Genomic DNA, 16,219 nt, shown 5'->3' with positions numbered 1-16,219 from the left:
GGATAGTGTAATACTCACGAAAATATAGAATAATAGCAAGGAAAATGTATTTCAAAATACCTGTGGAGAGTAAGAGAGTTTATTTATGAAATGCAGTTCAAATGTCTCCCAAGAATTTAAATCAGGGTACCACTTACTACAGCCTTCATAGAATCTGTACCCATCTCCCCACTCCCAAAAATAACATTGCCTACCTAGATTAGATGACTAGAGAAATAAAAGTTGTATTTCTTGCTGTTGTTGTCTTAGGTTATTTTACTGGAAAAAGGGTAGGTCATCTGTCAAATCTATAGTTTATTAATAGAATAGAAAAATAAATAATAGGACATGATAGTGATGGGAATTACAAATTAAGAATAACTCAATAAAAATTATCATGTTTTCCACTTAAAGATACAGAGTTGGACCAAGTCCTATAGGGAAAACAAGAAACATGTGCCACTAGACTGAATCCCTCCTAGAGGAGCCGCTCACACAGGCTGCCCACACCTGTGGGTGCTGTGGCTCCATGCCCCACTGTCCACCATCTTCCTTCCTGTCACTCACAGATTAACCGGTAATCTCAGCTCAGTACAGACGGGTCATTTTTGTCTGGTGTCAGATTGTGATCTGTCTGCCCAATGTAACCTTAAGATTATTATTTAAATAACAAAGGAAGGGAGAGATACAGTTGAATCTTTTGACTCCTGTTGTAAATTAAGAAAATAATTGATTTCAGAAAGACTATGAATAATGCCAGGGAGTTAGAAAGATCAGGTTCAGATATTGACTTAGAAATTGCTTCAGTTCTGAAAAGTTCTCATTAAATTTCTATTCTGGATAGCAGCCCAGACTTCATTTCCACCAGTGCTTTTAAGCCACTCGATTCCATGTAAGGCCCACAGCCACACTGCCTATGGTTTCAAGCAGGGGCTTCCATGGTGTCAGTAGATCGGAGAGGGAAATAGACAAGCTAGCATGTTAAATTCAGCCTCTGCTGTTGATTCATCAGGATCCCCTCTCAGAGGGCCGTGATTACATGCCTCTTGCACCCATTTTTTAACAAACTTACATAAATAGGTTTTTGTTTTTTCAAAATCCAAGGTGGTTCATTCATGATCCCAATGAACAATGTTAGCCACTGATTACCAAGTACCTACTGTGTTGTACCTACTATGTATCTAAAGATTTAGGGAATATTTATAATCTTTTAACTCAAGGGTGATTTTAAAAATATTTAACAAACTGTAAGGCACAAACATCAACCATTACTAAAACCAGCTTCCCTGGTGTTGGGTAAGGAGATATTTGGAAGAATTCTTCACTCTGAAAATACTTGTCTCCTAAAGCTTGTAAATGAACCTTAGACAATAAAAAAAAAATGAGATTCCTTGTGAAACATCAGGCAATTTGGAGAGTGTTTTGAAGAAGGCAGATCGCCTGCAGAGACCCAGGGTGGTGTAGGAACAGCAGAAAGCCTGCCTGTGAGCCACACTCTCCCAGGAGAGAAAGTTCCAGCAGTTCCCTTCTCCATCCTCGTATGGACTGAAAAACAAGAGTAAGAGAGGGCAGCGTACAGCAGTGCAGTTTGCCTAATGCCCATCACAAGTGACTACCTTCCATGTTCTTAAAATCAGCATGACTGGGTGAAGTCAGCTCTTCCCCATGTTGTCCCTTCTACTAAAGAAAATAACATTGCACAGAATATGCTTTGTTCTCTAACATAAATGTATGGCTTCTTTGTCCTAGTCATAATAATCAAAGATAAATATTAGGCTTTTTGCTTTTTTAAAGAAAGGTCTCTCATGTTGCTAGATGTGTGATATTTAGTTGTGAAGACATAAAAATGCACCTTGTGTCTTGAGCATTAATTAACAGGCTGGCTGTGGCTGTCCTCAGTCAGGACTGGGTTGACATGACCTTTTGAGGCCATCCTTTCTGCTGCCAAAATGTCACCACACAGTTATTATTTTGAGTTTTGACAGAATGCATTTTGTAAGAGGTGAAGTTTGCAGTGGTTTTGTTATAAAAAAAAAGAAAAGAGGCAAACGTAATTTCAACAACAGGAAATTTTAGCGGTGGTTCACAAAGAAACCCAGGGCTTTCCAGAAAAGTTTAATTATTACATTATTGTTTGTTGTTTTATTCCCCTCATAGTTAATATTGTCTTTAGTTTTTCCATACAACACCAAATTTTTACCAGTATTTCTGCAGATGCATTTTAAAAAACAACATTTGCTACTTTTCCAGTAACATGGAAACTCATGTTATATAAGTAATAAAAGTTTTCTTTGGGAGAAGAAAAGATCAGTATTTGTTTCAGATGTATATCAGAGAATTAGGTTAGAAAAGCAAATAATGATGATTTTTATTCACATTTATTCCATTTTCTTGCAGAGTCCCCTTCTAATTTTCTCTAAATTTCTGCTAGCTCTTCTGTTTTGCTCAAATAATGTAAAAGGAACCAATCCCCTTTTTTTGTCTACTATTTTTAAAGAAATACTGCACTTAACTAAATATAGGCTAAGCATTTCCAAAACATGTACTGAGGAAAAACACCAAGGTCAGGATGTTTATAGAACTGGTGGAAAATCCTGGAGGATGGTCATTGACTCATTATTTTGGGGATGACTTTTGCTTTTGCTGTGTTTTTCAAAAATCTTGCCAACCTAAGTTGACTTATCAAAAGCAGTTTAAACCAACATATTTATTTGCCATACATCTAGCAATTTCATCTTGCTGGAATATTTCTATCCACTGGAGTAGAATGCATATGCTAGTTGTCTCCTTTGTTCAGCTGACAAGTATATTTGAGTCCTCTCTAGATGTCAGGCTTTAAATGTTATTTTTGGCATGTATGTTTTTTGAAATTGAGGTGAAATTTGCATCACAAAATTAATCAATTTAAAGTGAACAAGTCAGTGGCTTTAGTACATTCATACTATTGTATAACCATCACTTATTCCAAAACACCTTCATCACCCCAAATTAAAACCTCCCGCCCCTTAAGTGGTTGCTTCCCACTGTCCCCTCCCCTAGATCCCCGGTAACTACCAATCTGCTTTCTGTCTTCTTGGATTTTTCCACTCTGGAGAGTGGCAGTGACAAGTACCAGCCCTAAGGCATAGACTTGGTGGGTGATCCTGGTTTGTAGCTGGGGAGCCAAAATGAAACAGAAATGCTCATACCGCCTCAACCTTGAGCTTCTCAGAAGCAATGGGTATTCTAATCACTTTGACTGCAAAGCAGGTATCACAGGGGAGGTACTGGAAAGACCCCTGAATTGGGAGTCTGAGAACTGGCTGCACAGCTAACCAGTGAGCTGATCTTGGGGAAATCATTTTGCCCCTCCTTGCCAGTTTTCTCATCTCTCCTTTAAGAGGGCTGGGCCTGATAAAGTCTACATTCTTGCCCTACTTCTCAAACACCTACAACTGATTACATTAAAAAATTAAGGATTTCCAAATCCCTTGTGGTAATAGGGTCACCTTTTGTTGATGGCTTCTTTTCAAGCTTCTATTTGTGAGGCATTTGGAGCAACAAATCATCATGCAGTTGGTTTCACTTAACAATCCTGTTAACTATTCCAAGGCTGTAAAATCAGAGGGTTAGCAGCTGGGTCTTCCATGTGTGACTGTCAGCTGCCTACCCTTCTTAAGGTTCAGGCCCCAGACTGCCATGTGGCTGGACGCCAGGTTGCCCAGGGTTCTTGGCTGTTCAGGGTTGGGAGTCTTAGGAGTTTTGGTGGCAGAGCATAATGACATGTAGGTGATTTGCAGATCACCGCTTTTTATTCTAGTCTCTGGGTGTGCCTGGCAGCCCTACCTTTGCCTTCTGCCAACTTGAGCCTGGATCCATTCACAAGAAGGCAATTTGAGCAGTGGTAGCAAATGCTTTACATACCATGCAGAGATAACATACCCCAACAAGAAAAATGTTTACTGTGCTGTAAAGGCATTTTCCATAAAGAGCTTCCTTAATAAACAATTTGTGACTCCAGTGAGGCTGTCCTTTGTAGCTCCTTCAGAAACTAGTACCCACTCACATCCCCTTTGCAGAGCATGTGCAAGTAACATATCATTCACCTTTGCTTCAGAAGATAACTACACTTTTCCTGTCCACTTCTCCCATACATTTTTCAAATAAATCTCTGATTGAAACTTTAATGTTTTAATATGTACCATTATTGGATATTCTTCCATGACCTTAAAGACCAAATTAACCAGAAATTCATTACTTTGGCCTTTCTACAGAAGGTCTGAATTTTTATAGAAAGTAGGGAGCTAATTCTGACAGCTGTTGCCACAGCAACGTTATGGCCAGCTGCCGAGTTGCACTGGGACCCACTGCTGGTTTATGATGGTACTGGAGGCAATATTAGGAGAGGAGATGGAACAAGATGATTGAGATGAAGGTTGGGGGGAAAAAACCATGAAATTCCTTTATTAGAAAGGAAGGAAGTGCATGGGCATATCAGATGAGGTTTGTAAGGCCAGGTGCCTCCTTTGAAAGAAACACAGAGGGGGCCTGGCATTCCCTGGGAGAACTCACCCTACAATCGTGCTGGAGGAAAATTGTCACCTGTGGTGTCTTAAGTATGGTTTGTGTGGAGAGGGGACCAGCCACCAGCCAGCAGCCTGTGTCTTAGTACAGGAATCTTCTCTTTGGCTCCACAATGAGCCTAGCTGCCTCTTAGGCCTTTTTCTTTTCTTTTCTTTATTTTTATCTCAAATCTTTTATTATTTTTTTAATTAAGGTATCATTGATATACACTCTTATGAAGGTTTCACATGAGCGACATTGTGGTTACAACATTCACCCATATTATCAAGTCCCCCCCACTGCCACCATTGCAGTCACTGTCCATCAGTGTAGTAAGATGCTATAGAGTCACTACTTGTCTTCTCTGTGCTGCACTGCCTTCCCCGTGACCCCCACCCCCCACATACACACCAGGTGTTTAGGCTTTTCTTTAAAATGGATCCTGAAGAAAATCCTGTGTTTCCAAGCAAATGCTTGGATCTTCAGACAAATCTACAGCTCCAGTTGGATCCAGAATAAGGGAAGAGCAGCAAAAGGCAAGGGTGGCCTGTGGCCGGGATTCCCACTGTGTTATTTAACTCCCTTTGCTACTTCCCAGGGGACTTGGGGTTGCTCCAGCCCCAACGCTGGCTAGTGGAAGACTCAGAACTAAAACTGCGGTCCCAGCCCCATCTCCAGTGCTACGCCCACGCTGTCATATTTCCCCAGTTGGAAAATGAGAATATTGGGTCAGATGAGCCCTATGGCCCCCCCGGCTTTGGGATCTTACTCTCTAACTTGTAAACATAGCTATGCGTGTCCAAGTGCCAATTTCTAAGTGTTCTCAGTTGTAACTCTGGGAGACCAGTTGATGTTTTCCATGGTGCTATTCTGTACATATCTTTCTAAACAGAAATCTGTAGGACTGTTGGCAAAAATAATGTAGAGAAATTCTATCCAAGCTACCTCTTCTCAGTATCTTCGTGTCATATAGTTGCCTATGACTTAAGAGGGATTTCATGACACATTAAGTTAAATGCCCATAGTACATGCATATGAATAAAGATTTCATTTATAATCTATGAATCTCATTTTTAAGAGTAGCATCCTGGGAGCATAAGCGAATGCGCTGGCTGCTCATAAGAACATCCTTGCATTCTTCGTCAAGTGTCAGTGGGGTGGGAGTTGTCTGTAGGAAGCAGTCAGGTCTGTGGAGGCCCTGCAGCTCTCAGGATCACTGTGGGGCTCTGATTAGAGAGAGGTGTGGTCTTTTGAGATGTGGGTTGGTGTGAAAAAAAACCAGAATTTAGAATCAGACTGTTCTCCTGATTTACTGACTGTGTGAGCAACTTCAGCTCTAAGTATTTGTTGACTTGCGAGAAAGTGGGAGTATTATCAAATAAGGTCATTGGGCAAATAATATGCAATAAATGTAAAACACCTGGGGTAGTGCCTGGGAAATTGTAGAATCACAGTAAGTGTCACTGTCCTGCACAGGCTACATACTGTGCATCTATTAAAACTGTCAAGCAGAAGCCTGTCTGTGGATCAGCATTATTACTCTCCATGTTTAGGGTAATTTGGTAGGCCTGGAATTCAGTGATCTTTCAGCCAAGTGCCTCAGCCAAGAACAAATATCAGAAAGAGAGCTACTCTCTGACTCTAGTATAAAACATTCTCTAAACAAGTTAAAAATACATATTTCTTACATTTTTATCATTTGTGTCATTTGTGCCAGGACTATTTCACTGAAAATGAAATGCATCCCAGGAGCACATGACTGAAGATTGTATGAGAAAACTGAAAACATTAAAAAAACAAATCATAAAAAATTATATCAGATTCACTATTACCAGTTTTTTTTTTCATTTTAATGCTCTTTACACTTAAATATACTAAAAAAAAAGGCATAGCATCAGTAATATTGTATTCTAGAAATATTAGCTCAGCCCAGAAGAATTTTCCACAAACTGAGACATAAACAAGTCCTTAAAGCATATTACTGAGCCTGACATAGAAAAGTGTGTGAGCGTTTCACCCAGCCCAGCCCAGCAACCCCCACGAGCATGAGAGCATCTTTCTGAAGCATCCGGGTCATCTTGGACCTGCTGCTACTCTCACCAGTACATCCTGTGACACATGTATTTGGGGGATTTGAAACTGATGGTTTATTTGGGCACTTAAGACCTCCCCAGCCCCTGTTCTGAAAAAGACAGCTGAGTTCCCCTAAGTGAAGAGTGAAATGGGGCACAGAAAATGTTTCCATGTCTACTGGAAACATCAGGCCTAGATAGACTTCACCTAATTTTAAATAACTAAACAAATAAACACATTTTTAGAGACAGCATAGGGCCTATATATAAAGCAACAAAAAAGAAGGTAAGGATTGCATCAAAGATACAGTTTGATTTTTCTTTAGAGAACAAAAAAACTTATCAACATCTCAAAGGAAAAATTTGGAAGTGTCTTCCTTTTGTTGTCCGTAAAATCAAGATAATATAAATTATGTGAAACAACAAATGAAAGATGAGATGATAAGGCAACCACATTGAGATAAAAAAAAGTTGCATATGAGGCAGATTAAAAAGCAGTTCGATGGTGTACTATTATAATTAAAATGTGTGTAAGAACTGGTAAAGAAGTGGTGTAGAGAATTATTTCCTGACATGAGGACATATTGGAGTTCTCCCAACACAAGAAAGACATTCCCAGGCAAAGGTGGTAGATGTGGGGGCCAAAGACAGGAGGTACAACTCACGGATAATTGTTCCTATCAGAGGCTTTAAAGAATGGAATCGAGACATTTTATAGCCAGTATAACAGAAGAGAACATGTTTGAGCTGAAGTTTTCCTAGACAAAGGATCCCTGACAAAGGAATTCCTACATGCAGATCATAAGAAATTGCTTTAGAAAGGCAAAGTTACTAAGAGACTACTAGCATGTAAATGTATCCTTTAAAAATTTTAAATTCGAAGCATACACAGAAGTTCTGCGAGCATCTAGATTGGGGAAAACCTTCACAAAAGAACAAGTAGGCAGCAGGCCTTGGACTCATCCTTCCCAATACTAACGGTCAGAAGCTGTTAGAAGAACATACAGATTTTGAGCACAAAAAAAGTGCATTGTAGCAATTCTACTTCAAGACAGTACTTGGTCATGTATGAAAGCATTAGAAAGACATTATCAAATCTGGAAGGGCCAAAATGTCACCACAGAATTCTTAAATTTTATGAAGATATGCTGTGATTAACTGAAAGATGAATCAAAATCACTGTGGATAGACTGAAAGACCTGTGATAAAACAAATGCAGCGACGTGGAAATTAAGATCCTAAGTGGTGGGTACTTGGACATTCACTGTGTGATTCTTTTAATTTTCTCTATGTTGACTTTTTCTCATAATAAAATATTGGGCAAACCCCCCCAAAAAAGTCCTCAATAAAGATCATAAATAGACAAAGGGAGCAGTGCTTTGTATTTAAATAATTTAAATGTATAGCCTAAATTACTGCTGGTTACAAGCCAAGGTCTTTCTCACAGTATTATAACATTAAAAATTAGAAACCAACTAGTGTTTGATGATAGAACTGTTAAACAAATTGTTACATATGAAAAATAGTAAAGTATTATATAGCAATTAATGTAATTTTTCCAAGAAATATGATCCACATGTTGTAAAATAGAAAAAGCCCCTGTAGGCACAGAAAATCAAAATACATCACTTCATTATTTTTTAACTCCTAGTGCTCATTATTTTTTAATAAGAGGAATACCTATTTTCAATTAAAATAACCTACCTTATAGCTAAGTGTGAAATTCCACAGTAGGGATTCTCTTTAAGTGTCCTCATTTAGACCAGTTACACAATTGGTAAACTGCTTTTCAGGCATTGTTCAGAACTAATATTGTCAAGAAAACAACAATGAATAAATAAGCCAATGAAGTATACAAATTCCCCTGCAGTGCACTCGCATTTGCTTGCCTGTGTCTGAGTCCTTCCTGTTCACCTTTCACACCACCATCTCCAGAACGGACTGGTGAGCATCTGCCACTCAGCTGTGCTTCCTGGCTCTACAGGATACTGAGGCCGTTCATGCACTGCATTCTTTTCATCCACTTGCAGAAAATTTTGTGAATGCAGTTAGGTGTTTGAAAGGGCTCTGACCTGAATACCGTGACCATATGGCTTCCCTCCAAAGGGATTGTGGAGGCAGAAAATGTGGAAGAGTCCAGACATAAAGGAGGATAGAGGCACTCTTGATTTTCAGAGCACTGCCAGAGGCAGAAAGATATGAGAAAATACAGGTAGAGGACAGCCCTTCTCTGTTTCTGTAATGTTGTTAAGGTCTATAAAATTAATGTTAATTTTGCCTAGAGGAATAGAAATTCATTACTAATGGACTCGGAGAAGAATAGAGGAGTGTTAATTTCTTCTCTTTCCCATGTAGGTCATTGAAGGTGTTTGTCTTTTCCTCTTTATAGTTAAGTGCCTGTTTTCTTGTCAGTAGCATTGTTAATTTTTTACTAGAATTGTGATTTTTATTTGCCGTCATTCTTATCAACAATTTTCTCCATGCTCTGTCCCTTTTTTGTGTGTGACAGTGATCAGGGAAATTTCTGACGTGCTAAAGCTGGGGTATTTCCTCCTTCAAGGGCAGCGAACCTTGCAGAGCGAGGACAGACAGAGCCCTTGGCCTCCACCTGCTGGTGGCCAGTATCACAGCAGCCACACTGTCAGGTCGAAATCAGATCCCACAGGTGATGCCTGTTTAAATTATTTTAGCATAGGCCAGGTGATAACAGGTATATCTTGTAATAGCAAAATCTGAAAAAATCAAATTGACAGGCATATAAAGTGCTAGAGATACATTAGGGACTCATTTTTTTTTATTTTATTTTGGTATCATTAATCTACAATTACATGAAGGACATTAAGTTTACTAGGCTCCCCCCTTCACCAAGTCCCCCTCACATCCCTGTTCACAGTCACTGTAGGGACTCATTATTAACATCTCGTTTCTATGGAGAGTTAAAGTTACTGTTGGCAATACCATCAGTACTTCACAGAAATATATAATTCACTTGAAAGTAAAATCCAGTCACTAATAGTATGTGCTTGGAAAACACATGTATGTAAAGATTTATGTATAAACCCTTGGAGGAGTAGCCTCTCAAATAATATGGCTGCTTTTGAACCTGAAACAATATGTATATGTGTATAGGCATGCATGTTTTTCCATACTGTCTACATGAAAGAAGAGTCCATCTGGTTCAGCTGTTGAACCCAAAAGGATATTTGCTCCATAGGTGTGATTTTCCAGACAGATGATGGAAAGCATAAGTAACTTAGAATTATGACAACACAACTTGCTTTATACATTTGAGTTCTTAAGTCCATTGTATGCACATTGTCTTCATGTACAGTTGCTAATGGAAGAAATGTTCTTAGGTCCTTAAGATCCTGGAGAAAGCTTGTTGATTTCTCCAACAGTACAGCTATGAGCAATTGTCCACTGTTCTTCCTGAAATTAAAATGCCCTTCTAATTTATGTTCCCATTGTTACTCTCTTGATAACAGCAACAATAACATCCATAAAAAAGCCAGTGTCTATTTACAACAAAAGATGCAATTTTCTTAAATTTTTAAATAAACTTATTATTTTGGAATTTTCATTCACTCACCAAAATATAAATCCCCCTATACCTGTATAAAATATAAATATCAGCATATTAATTCACTTTAAATAAGGATACTTTAATTCATGTGACATTACTTTGCTGAACCCATATACCTTAAAGACAGGGTAGGAAAAAAAAATTAATGCTATGTGGTGGCTCATAATAACATTTTGGATCATTGCACACTTTGCATGGAGAGCCAGATTCTCATAATGGGCGATCCTCCTGAGATAGAGAAGGGAGCAAATAAGAGAAGGAAGTACATTTCTAAGAATATGAGTAATACTTGGCCATGTAACAAACAGTACAGCTGGTTGCATTATTTTTCATCCCAAAGTAAAAACAGCATGTCGTAGAAAAATATATTCTGCAGCAGGTTATTTCTATTTAATCTATTACCTGTACATTTGAGTGAAAAGGAAGGTTTTCAGAAAATGCTTTGCCACAGTTATAGGTGTGTGGTTCACGTTCTCTGTCTCCCATTTGTGATGCCCTTGCTGCAGGCATTTTCCACTGCTCACTTCAGTTTTCTGGGTTTGACAGTATCTGCAACATTAGAACTTTCCTAATAGGGCAAACTGAGTAGAATGTATTCAATAAAGAAAAGGCATAGCTAATGCTAATCACATTGGATAGCAACATCAGTTTTTGAAACACGTGTCCTGGGTATATTCTATAAGAGAAATGTAATATTCTGCTTTGTCCTCAGTGTTTCTGATGTGAGCTGCTCAGATCAGGTCTGCCAAGCAATGTTAGAGCCTTGTTAAAGCCTTGTACTCCGTAACCAATTTGTTCAAACTACCACATCTGATTGCACTTTCTTATTTCATTATTGCAAGCTTTAAATACCACTTTAAGCTCTTCTTTTGACTGTGCCCAACCTTAGAAAAAAAGTTCTCATATTTTTCTAGTTCACTTCTCCCAGAAAAGGACCCAAAATCTGATCTGATTTTTAATTATATGCATACTTGATAACAAAAATGCTTTTCCCTTCATTCTTAAGAAGTCTACTTTTTTTTTTTTTTTACCTCTGTGAGCGTGATTTAGCCTCTGGAACCTTCCCCATGAACATTTTAAAGTTTATACTGAAATCTAGTTTTTCTAAATTCTAGCTTTGTGTGATGGAGATGCTTTTCTTACCACGACCCAGGTATGGGGGCGAGCCCTGTGCATTTTGTGACCCAGCTACCCTTAGCCATCCTTGTTTCAAGCAACCGAAGTAGAAATAGCTTGTAGAGGGATTCACTTCCGCCTGAAAAGCCCTGACGGATGGCACAGGCCACTTGCACTCTGATCCTGTCTGGTGTCCCTAACTGCAGGGAAAGCTGAGGGATGTGGCGTTTTGGGTGCCCGGGAGGAAGAGAGGTCAGAGCTCTGACGAACACATGGCAGGCTCTGCTCAGTTTAACCGAGGAGCCTCAGCAGCGGGGAGAGACGGGCCTGGGCTGGGACCGACCCTCGCTGAGGCTCCTCGGGCTACAGCCGCGGCCTGTTTGGTTTCTGGCTTCCAGACCACAGCCGGAGCCGCCGCCGAGGGGGCTGCCGGCACCCCGGCCGAGGCGGCCCCGGCGGAGGAGACAGAGGCCGACAAGGCGGCCCTTCCCCCAGCGGGAGGAGCTGGGTTAGAGGAGGCCTGGACGGAGGCTGACGCCGCAGAGGCTGGAGACGGGGACGGGTCCCAGGAGGAGAAGGAAACCGAAGCCGCAGCGCCGCAGGTGAGTGTCTGAGCGAAGGGGCGGCTTGACGGGGGCCCCAGGGTGCCCCACTCGCTGGTGAGCAGTGATAACGCTTTTGGGTGCGGAGTAGGTCTTAGCCATTTTGTGGTACCCACTGCGCAAAAAAAATAATGTATTATATTCTCGGAAAGGGTGGCCCTGGCGTTCTCTCCACATGAGCCTTGCGAGCTTCTGCTCAGCCCTGGGTGCTTAGGCTCAGACAGGGAAAAGGAAACCGCCATAAGTTACAGGGAAGAGGGTGAGAATGGAGAGAGCAGGAGGAGAACAGGACAGAGTAATGGGCTGTTGCATGGGTTCACAGCCAGCAGTGCTTACTTAGCCAGAGCCCGGCCCTTGGTGAGAACCGGGGTGGCAGGTACATCATGGTACTGGTGTCAGCATTGTGTGGTCGGCAAATGCACCATTCAGCTCCTTTCCCTAGAAGCCCGTCTCTGTGTGGCACTTTCAAAAGGAAAATGGGTCATTAAGTACATACGTGAACTTGGAGTTAGCCCCTTCCCCAGGAAAGTGTTCAAAGGCATTGAATCCGTGTATTCCATGATGTGGGGTCCTCAAACCCGGGCACCACAGCAAGGGCAGCTTCTAAACCCTATGCATAGTTCTGTATTCTAGAAGGTAAGAGTGGGCTTAAAGTTTTGCTTTCCTTTTTCCTGATTACTCATAATAAATTTCCAAAATTCTCTCCAAGGTTACTCAAAACTTGAAACTAAATTATCCCTTTAATCTCACTAGAAAAACAGCAGGTCCTATTGGTATTTGGAGAAATGACTCAAAAGTATATTCCATTTTTTTCATGAGATTTTCTTGTCACTATGCCAGGAGTAATTTTGTATATGTTGTTATACTTAATTGAAAGAGTGTATTATTTTATGCAAATTGAAGAATGGAAGTGCTGATATCCACTGATACCGGAGGTAATATACCTGAAAGGCTGTAAACATCTCCAGACTGCCATAATGCTAGCGAAATCTCCCTCCTTGTTCATCTTTCATAAAAAATACAAGGGAGAATTGATCCTTTGGTTCTGCTTTCCCTTAGACAATAGAGTACTTGAAGGGTTGGTGGGAATTGTCATCCCTTAAACTGTAGTGGTAGTGTAGGCTCCAAATGGAAATCCATTGCAAAGGCAGGTGGTTTATCTCCATGCACAAGCCAGGTCTTTCCTCTGGGAGAAGAGCAGCTGCAGGAGGTAAAATATCAGCCTCAAGCCAGTGTTACCACCAGATGAGACCAGAATGGACCACTGTAAAATGATACCATCCTTGGAATCGGACTACATTCCGCTTCAGGATTCCCTCCCCTACCCAGGCATGATTCCCCCAGCTCCTGCAGTTTCCTACTCTTTCCCATTTCCATGGACATCTCCCTCTTGCCAAACTGCATGATTGTTCAAGGATCCAGAAATTAATCCCACTAAGGGTTTCTATCTCAGGAGAGAAAGAAGGCCATGTCAGGAAGTGGGAGGTCCGAAGGCCAGGAATCCTGAGCCAGGTTTGGGGAAGAGCAGGCATTTCTGTGAATAGGGGAGGTGGGGAAGGTGGAAGCCATGGAGGGTGCACCAGGGGAGCAGTCTTTCCCAGCCCTGCTCAGCACCCTCACCCTTTCCTTCCCCAGGAGAAGGTCATCCCTTCTGTCGTCATACAGCCGGCCTCCAACAACGAAGGGGAGGGAGAACACGAAATATCTGTAGGTGCAGAGCCTAAGGAGGTGACCGACGATGCAGCTCTCCCGGGCCCCAGCGGCGACACACCCGAGCCGGCCACAGAGCAGAGGGCAGACGGGGACTCCCAGACGGCGGCCACCACTCCTGCAAACGAGGCCTCTCAGGAGCTGCCTGCCGGCTTTCTCTACAAGGTCAAAACATTTGTTATTTTTTAAATCTGGTGGCCTTTTGTCCTTCTTTTGCTGTACCTTTTTTGTTTTTTTGATGGTTACTTTTGCTCTTTGCAATGTATATTCTTTCTCTGTACTGCTCTCCTCTTCATTCCAGCACCACACTGTAAGATGGCAGATCTCCATGCTGCTGGACAGTGTGTCTTTTCCATATTTTAACAACTGATGATTTAAGGGAAGTTCACCACAGGGCAGCTGATGGGCCCCTTGGTGGTGAATGGGGGGATTGCTCCCACTCCAGTGCCCTCCCGAGCTGCCCACAGTGTTGAGTCCCCCTCCCGCGCTGGGCTCAGCCCCAGGCTCTAAGGTCCGCTGTGTCCTTGTCTGCTCCCCGCTGGATCGTACAGCTCTGGAGGGCGAGAAGCAGAATCATTCAGTCCACTGTCACCTGCTAGAGTGCCAGCCTGAAGTAGGAAGCCAGTGAATGCTTTAAAACTACAGGATGAAACATATGAATGTGTCTCTATAAAATGGAAGAAAAAGAGGCCCAAATTCATGGGAAATAGGTTTTGCTCAGAGAGGCCATCAAATGGTTACTTAGAGCCTTCATAAACTCCTTACAAAAACCCCCAGTAAATACTGAAAACACTGGCTTAAAACAAGGGTCAAAGGAGGATCATCCTTCCTAACAGAATGTAACTCTGGAGAGAGGAAATCCTGGGGCAAAATGCCTAGCTGACACCGAAATTAGTTGAAAGGAGAAATAAAGTCTAGAACCCGTTTATTGCTTACAAACAGCAGTCCGGGGGCCATCTCTCTCCTGCTCCCGCAGAAGCAAGTGAATCCCCCCAACCTCTCAGATTCAGATAAGCCCTCAATCGCCCAGGTAATTACCCATTGATATGGAAATGAACCATCACTCTTCACCCCTTAGGAATGCCTGCTGATATGGAGATGCACTAAAGCCAGGCAAGAGATTCTGGAAATACTACAATTTTACCCACACAGAATTTGAGAGGGAATTTTAAGTTCCATAATTTGATTTTATATTTCAAAAGTCAGCTGTTTTTCTTTTAAGAAGTGTTAAGTGTACTCATGTTTGTGGAGGTGGGATTGAACAGTAACAGCCATTGTTTTCTTGTCTTACTCTCTCTGCTCATGGGTGCTGACTGCAGCTTTGCTCCCAAAGAGGGGGACGGGATGGGTGTAATGGATTCATGCATGAATTATGTGGAGAAAAAACTAAACGAGGTTAGCAAGAGCATGTGTCCCAATGTTTTAAGTCAAGTACGAGAAGCCCAGGAGGCAGCATGCCCTGTGAGGCGAGGTCTGGCTGCGCCATCCCCCCACTTCCTTTGCTAACTTATGTGTGACTGAGGGCACAGCTGGACCCTTCTTTCTGGTCTTCAGTTTTCTCATCAGAAAAATGAATTTGGGGGTAAGGTAGTCTTTCCAGCCCTGACATTACATGATTCTATAGGCAAAATACACATATCAATGCCAATTGTTTGATCTTTTGTGGGGAGAAACACAGGAGAAATAAAACTGGCTGTGGTAGGTTATTCAAGCTGGGTGATGAGTATGTGGGCTCTATTATACCGTCTTTCTACTTTTGTTGTTTTGTTTTTTGTGATCAAGTCTCAAATATTTCAAAAACAGGGAAAGAAGGATGTGAGGGGGAGGACAGACATTGTTCAAGGGCACAATTTGCCACAAGTAGTAAATAAGCCATAGAGATCTAATGCCCAAGCTGGTGAATACAGACAGAAGTGTTGTACGAGTCATCAAACTTGCAGGGAGACTAGAACTTAATTATTCCAACCACTAAAAAGAAATGGCAATTACATAAAGAGATAGAGGGGCTAACTATTGCTACAATGGCAATCATATTACACTTTACACAATGTTGTATGTCAAATATATTCCAATTAAAAAAAGAAAAAGAATGGAAAAGAACAGGTGGATATGGTTTAAAAGGTAAGATAGGGGAGGACGTTTAGAGAGAAATTGATCACAGGAAGTTTATTTATAAAGAAATTGATCACAGGGTTTAACCAAGTAATAATTCACATGAAACATGCAGGTAATGGTGTTCTCAATTTACTGTGACAGAATGGGGTTAGAGGAAGTTTCTACTAGGCATTTTTAGTTCAAGTTAAAAAACAAACAATAATAAATCATCAATGGTAATAAAATTAAATCTCTAACAAAAATGTGATGAATTAAAATTTAATGCACTATATTTCAGCTCTTGCAGAAGGCATTACATTACTAAAAACATCAGATTGCCCCACTATCAGTCTGTAAGAATGGGATATTTTAAGTAAACAGTATAAGATTTCCTTCCTTTCTTTAGAGGCCTACTTCTTTCTTGAGATGCAGTAAGATCATAATCATTTTTATCCAGTTACATCTTTATAGAGAGTCTTCTAAGAGTGGGTACTTATAATCTGGCTGGAAGACTTTGATTT

The 16,219-nt window shown here is 41.1% G+C and overlaps 1 protein-coding gene across 2 annotated transcripts in view; it reads left to right on the top strand.

Moving 5' to 3' along the window:
- Nucleotides 1-16,219, top strand: part of AMPH (amphiphysin) — a 223,190-nt gene that overhangs the window by 201,200 nt on the left and 5,771 nt on the right. For both annotated transcript variants that reach the window (XM_037010906.2, XM_037010905.2), the window contains 2 exons: nt 11,691-11,894; nt 13,530-13,769. In XM_037010906.2, the coding sequence (XP_036866801.1) occupies nt 11,691-11,894; nt 13,530-13,769 (444 nt within the window). The remainder of the gene's footprint in view (nt 1-11,690; nt 11,895-13,529; nt 13,770-16,219) is intronic.

The sequence above is a fragment of the Manis javanica genome, chromosome 6 (genome assembly GCF_040802235.1).
Source record: "Manis javanica isolate MJ-LG chromosome 6, MJ_LKY, whole genome shotgun sequence".
NCBI lineage: Eukaryota > Metazoa > Chordata > Mammalia > Pholidota > Manidae > Manis > Manis javanica.
This window is presented reverse-complemented; position numbering and strand designations above follow the sequence as displayed.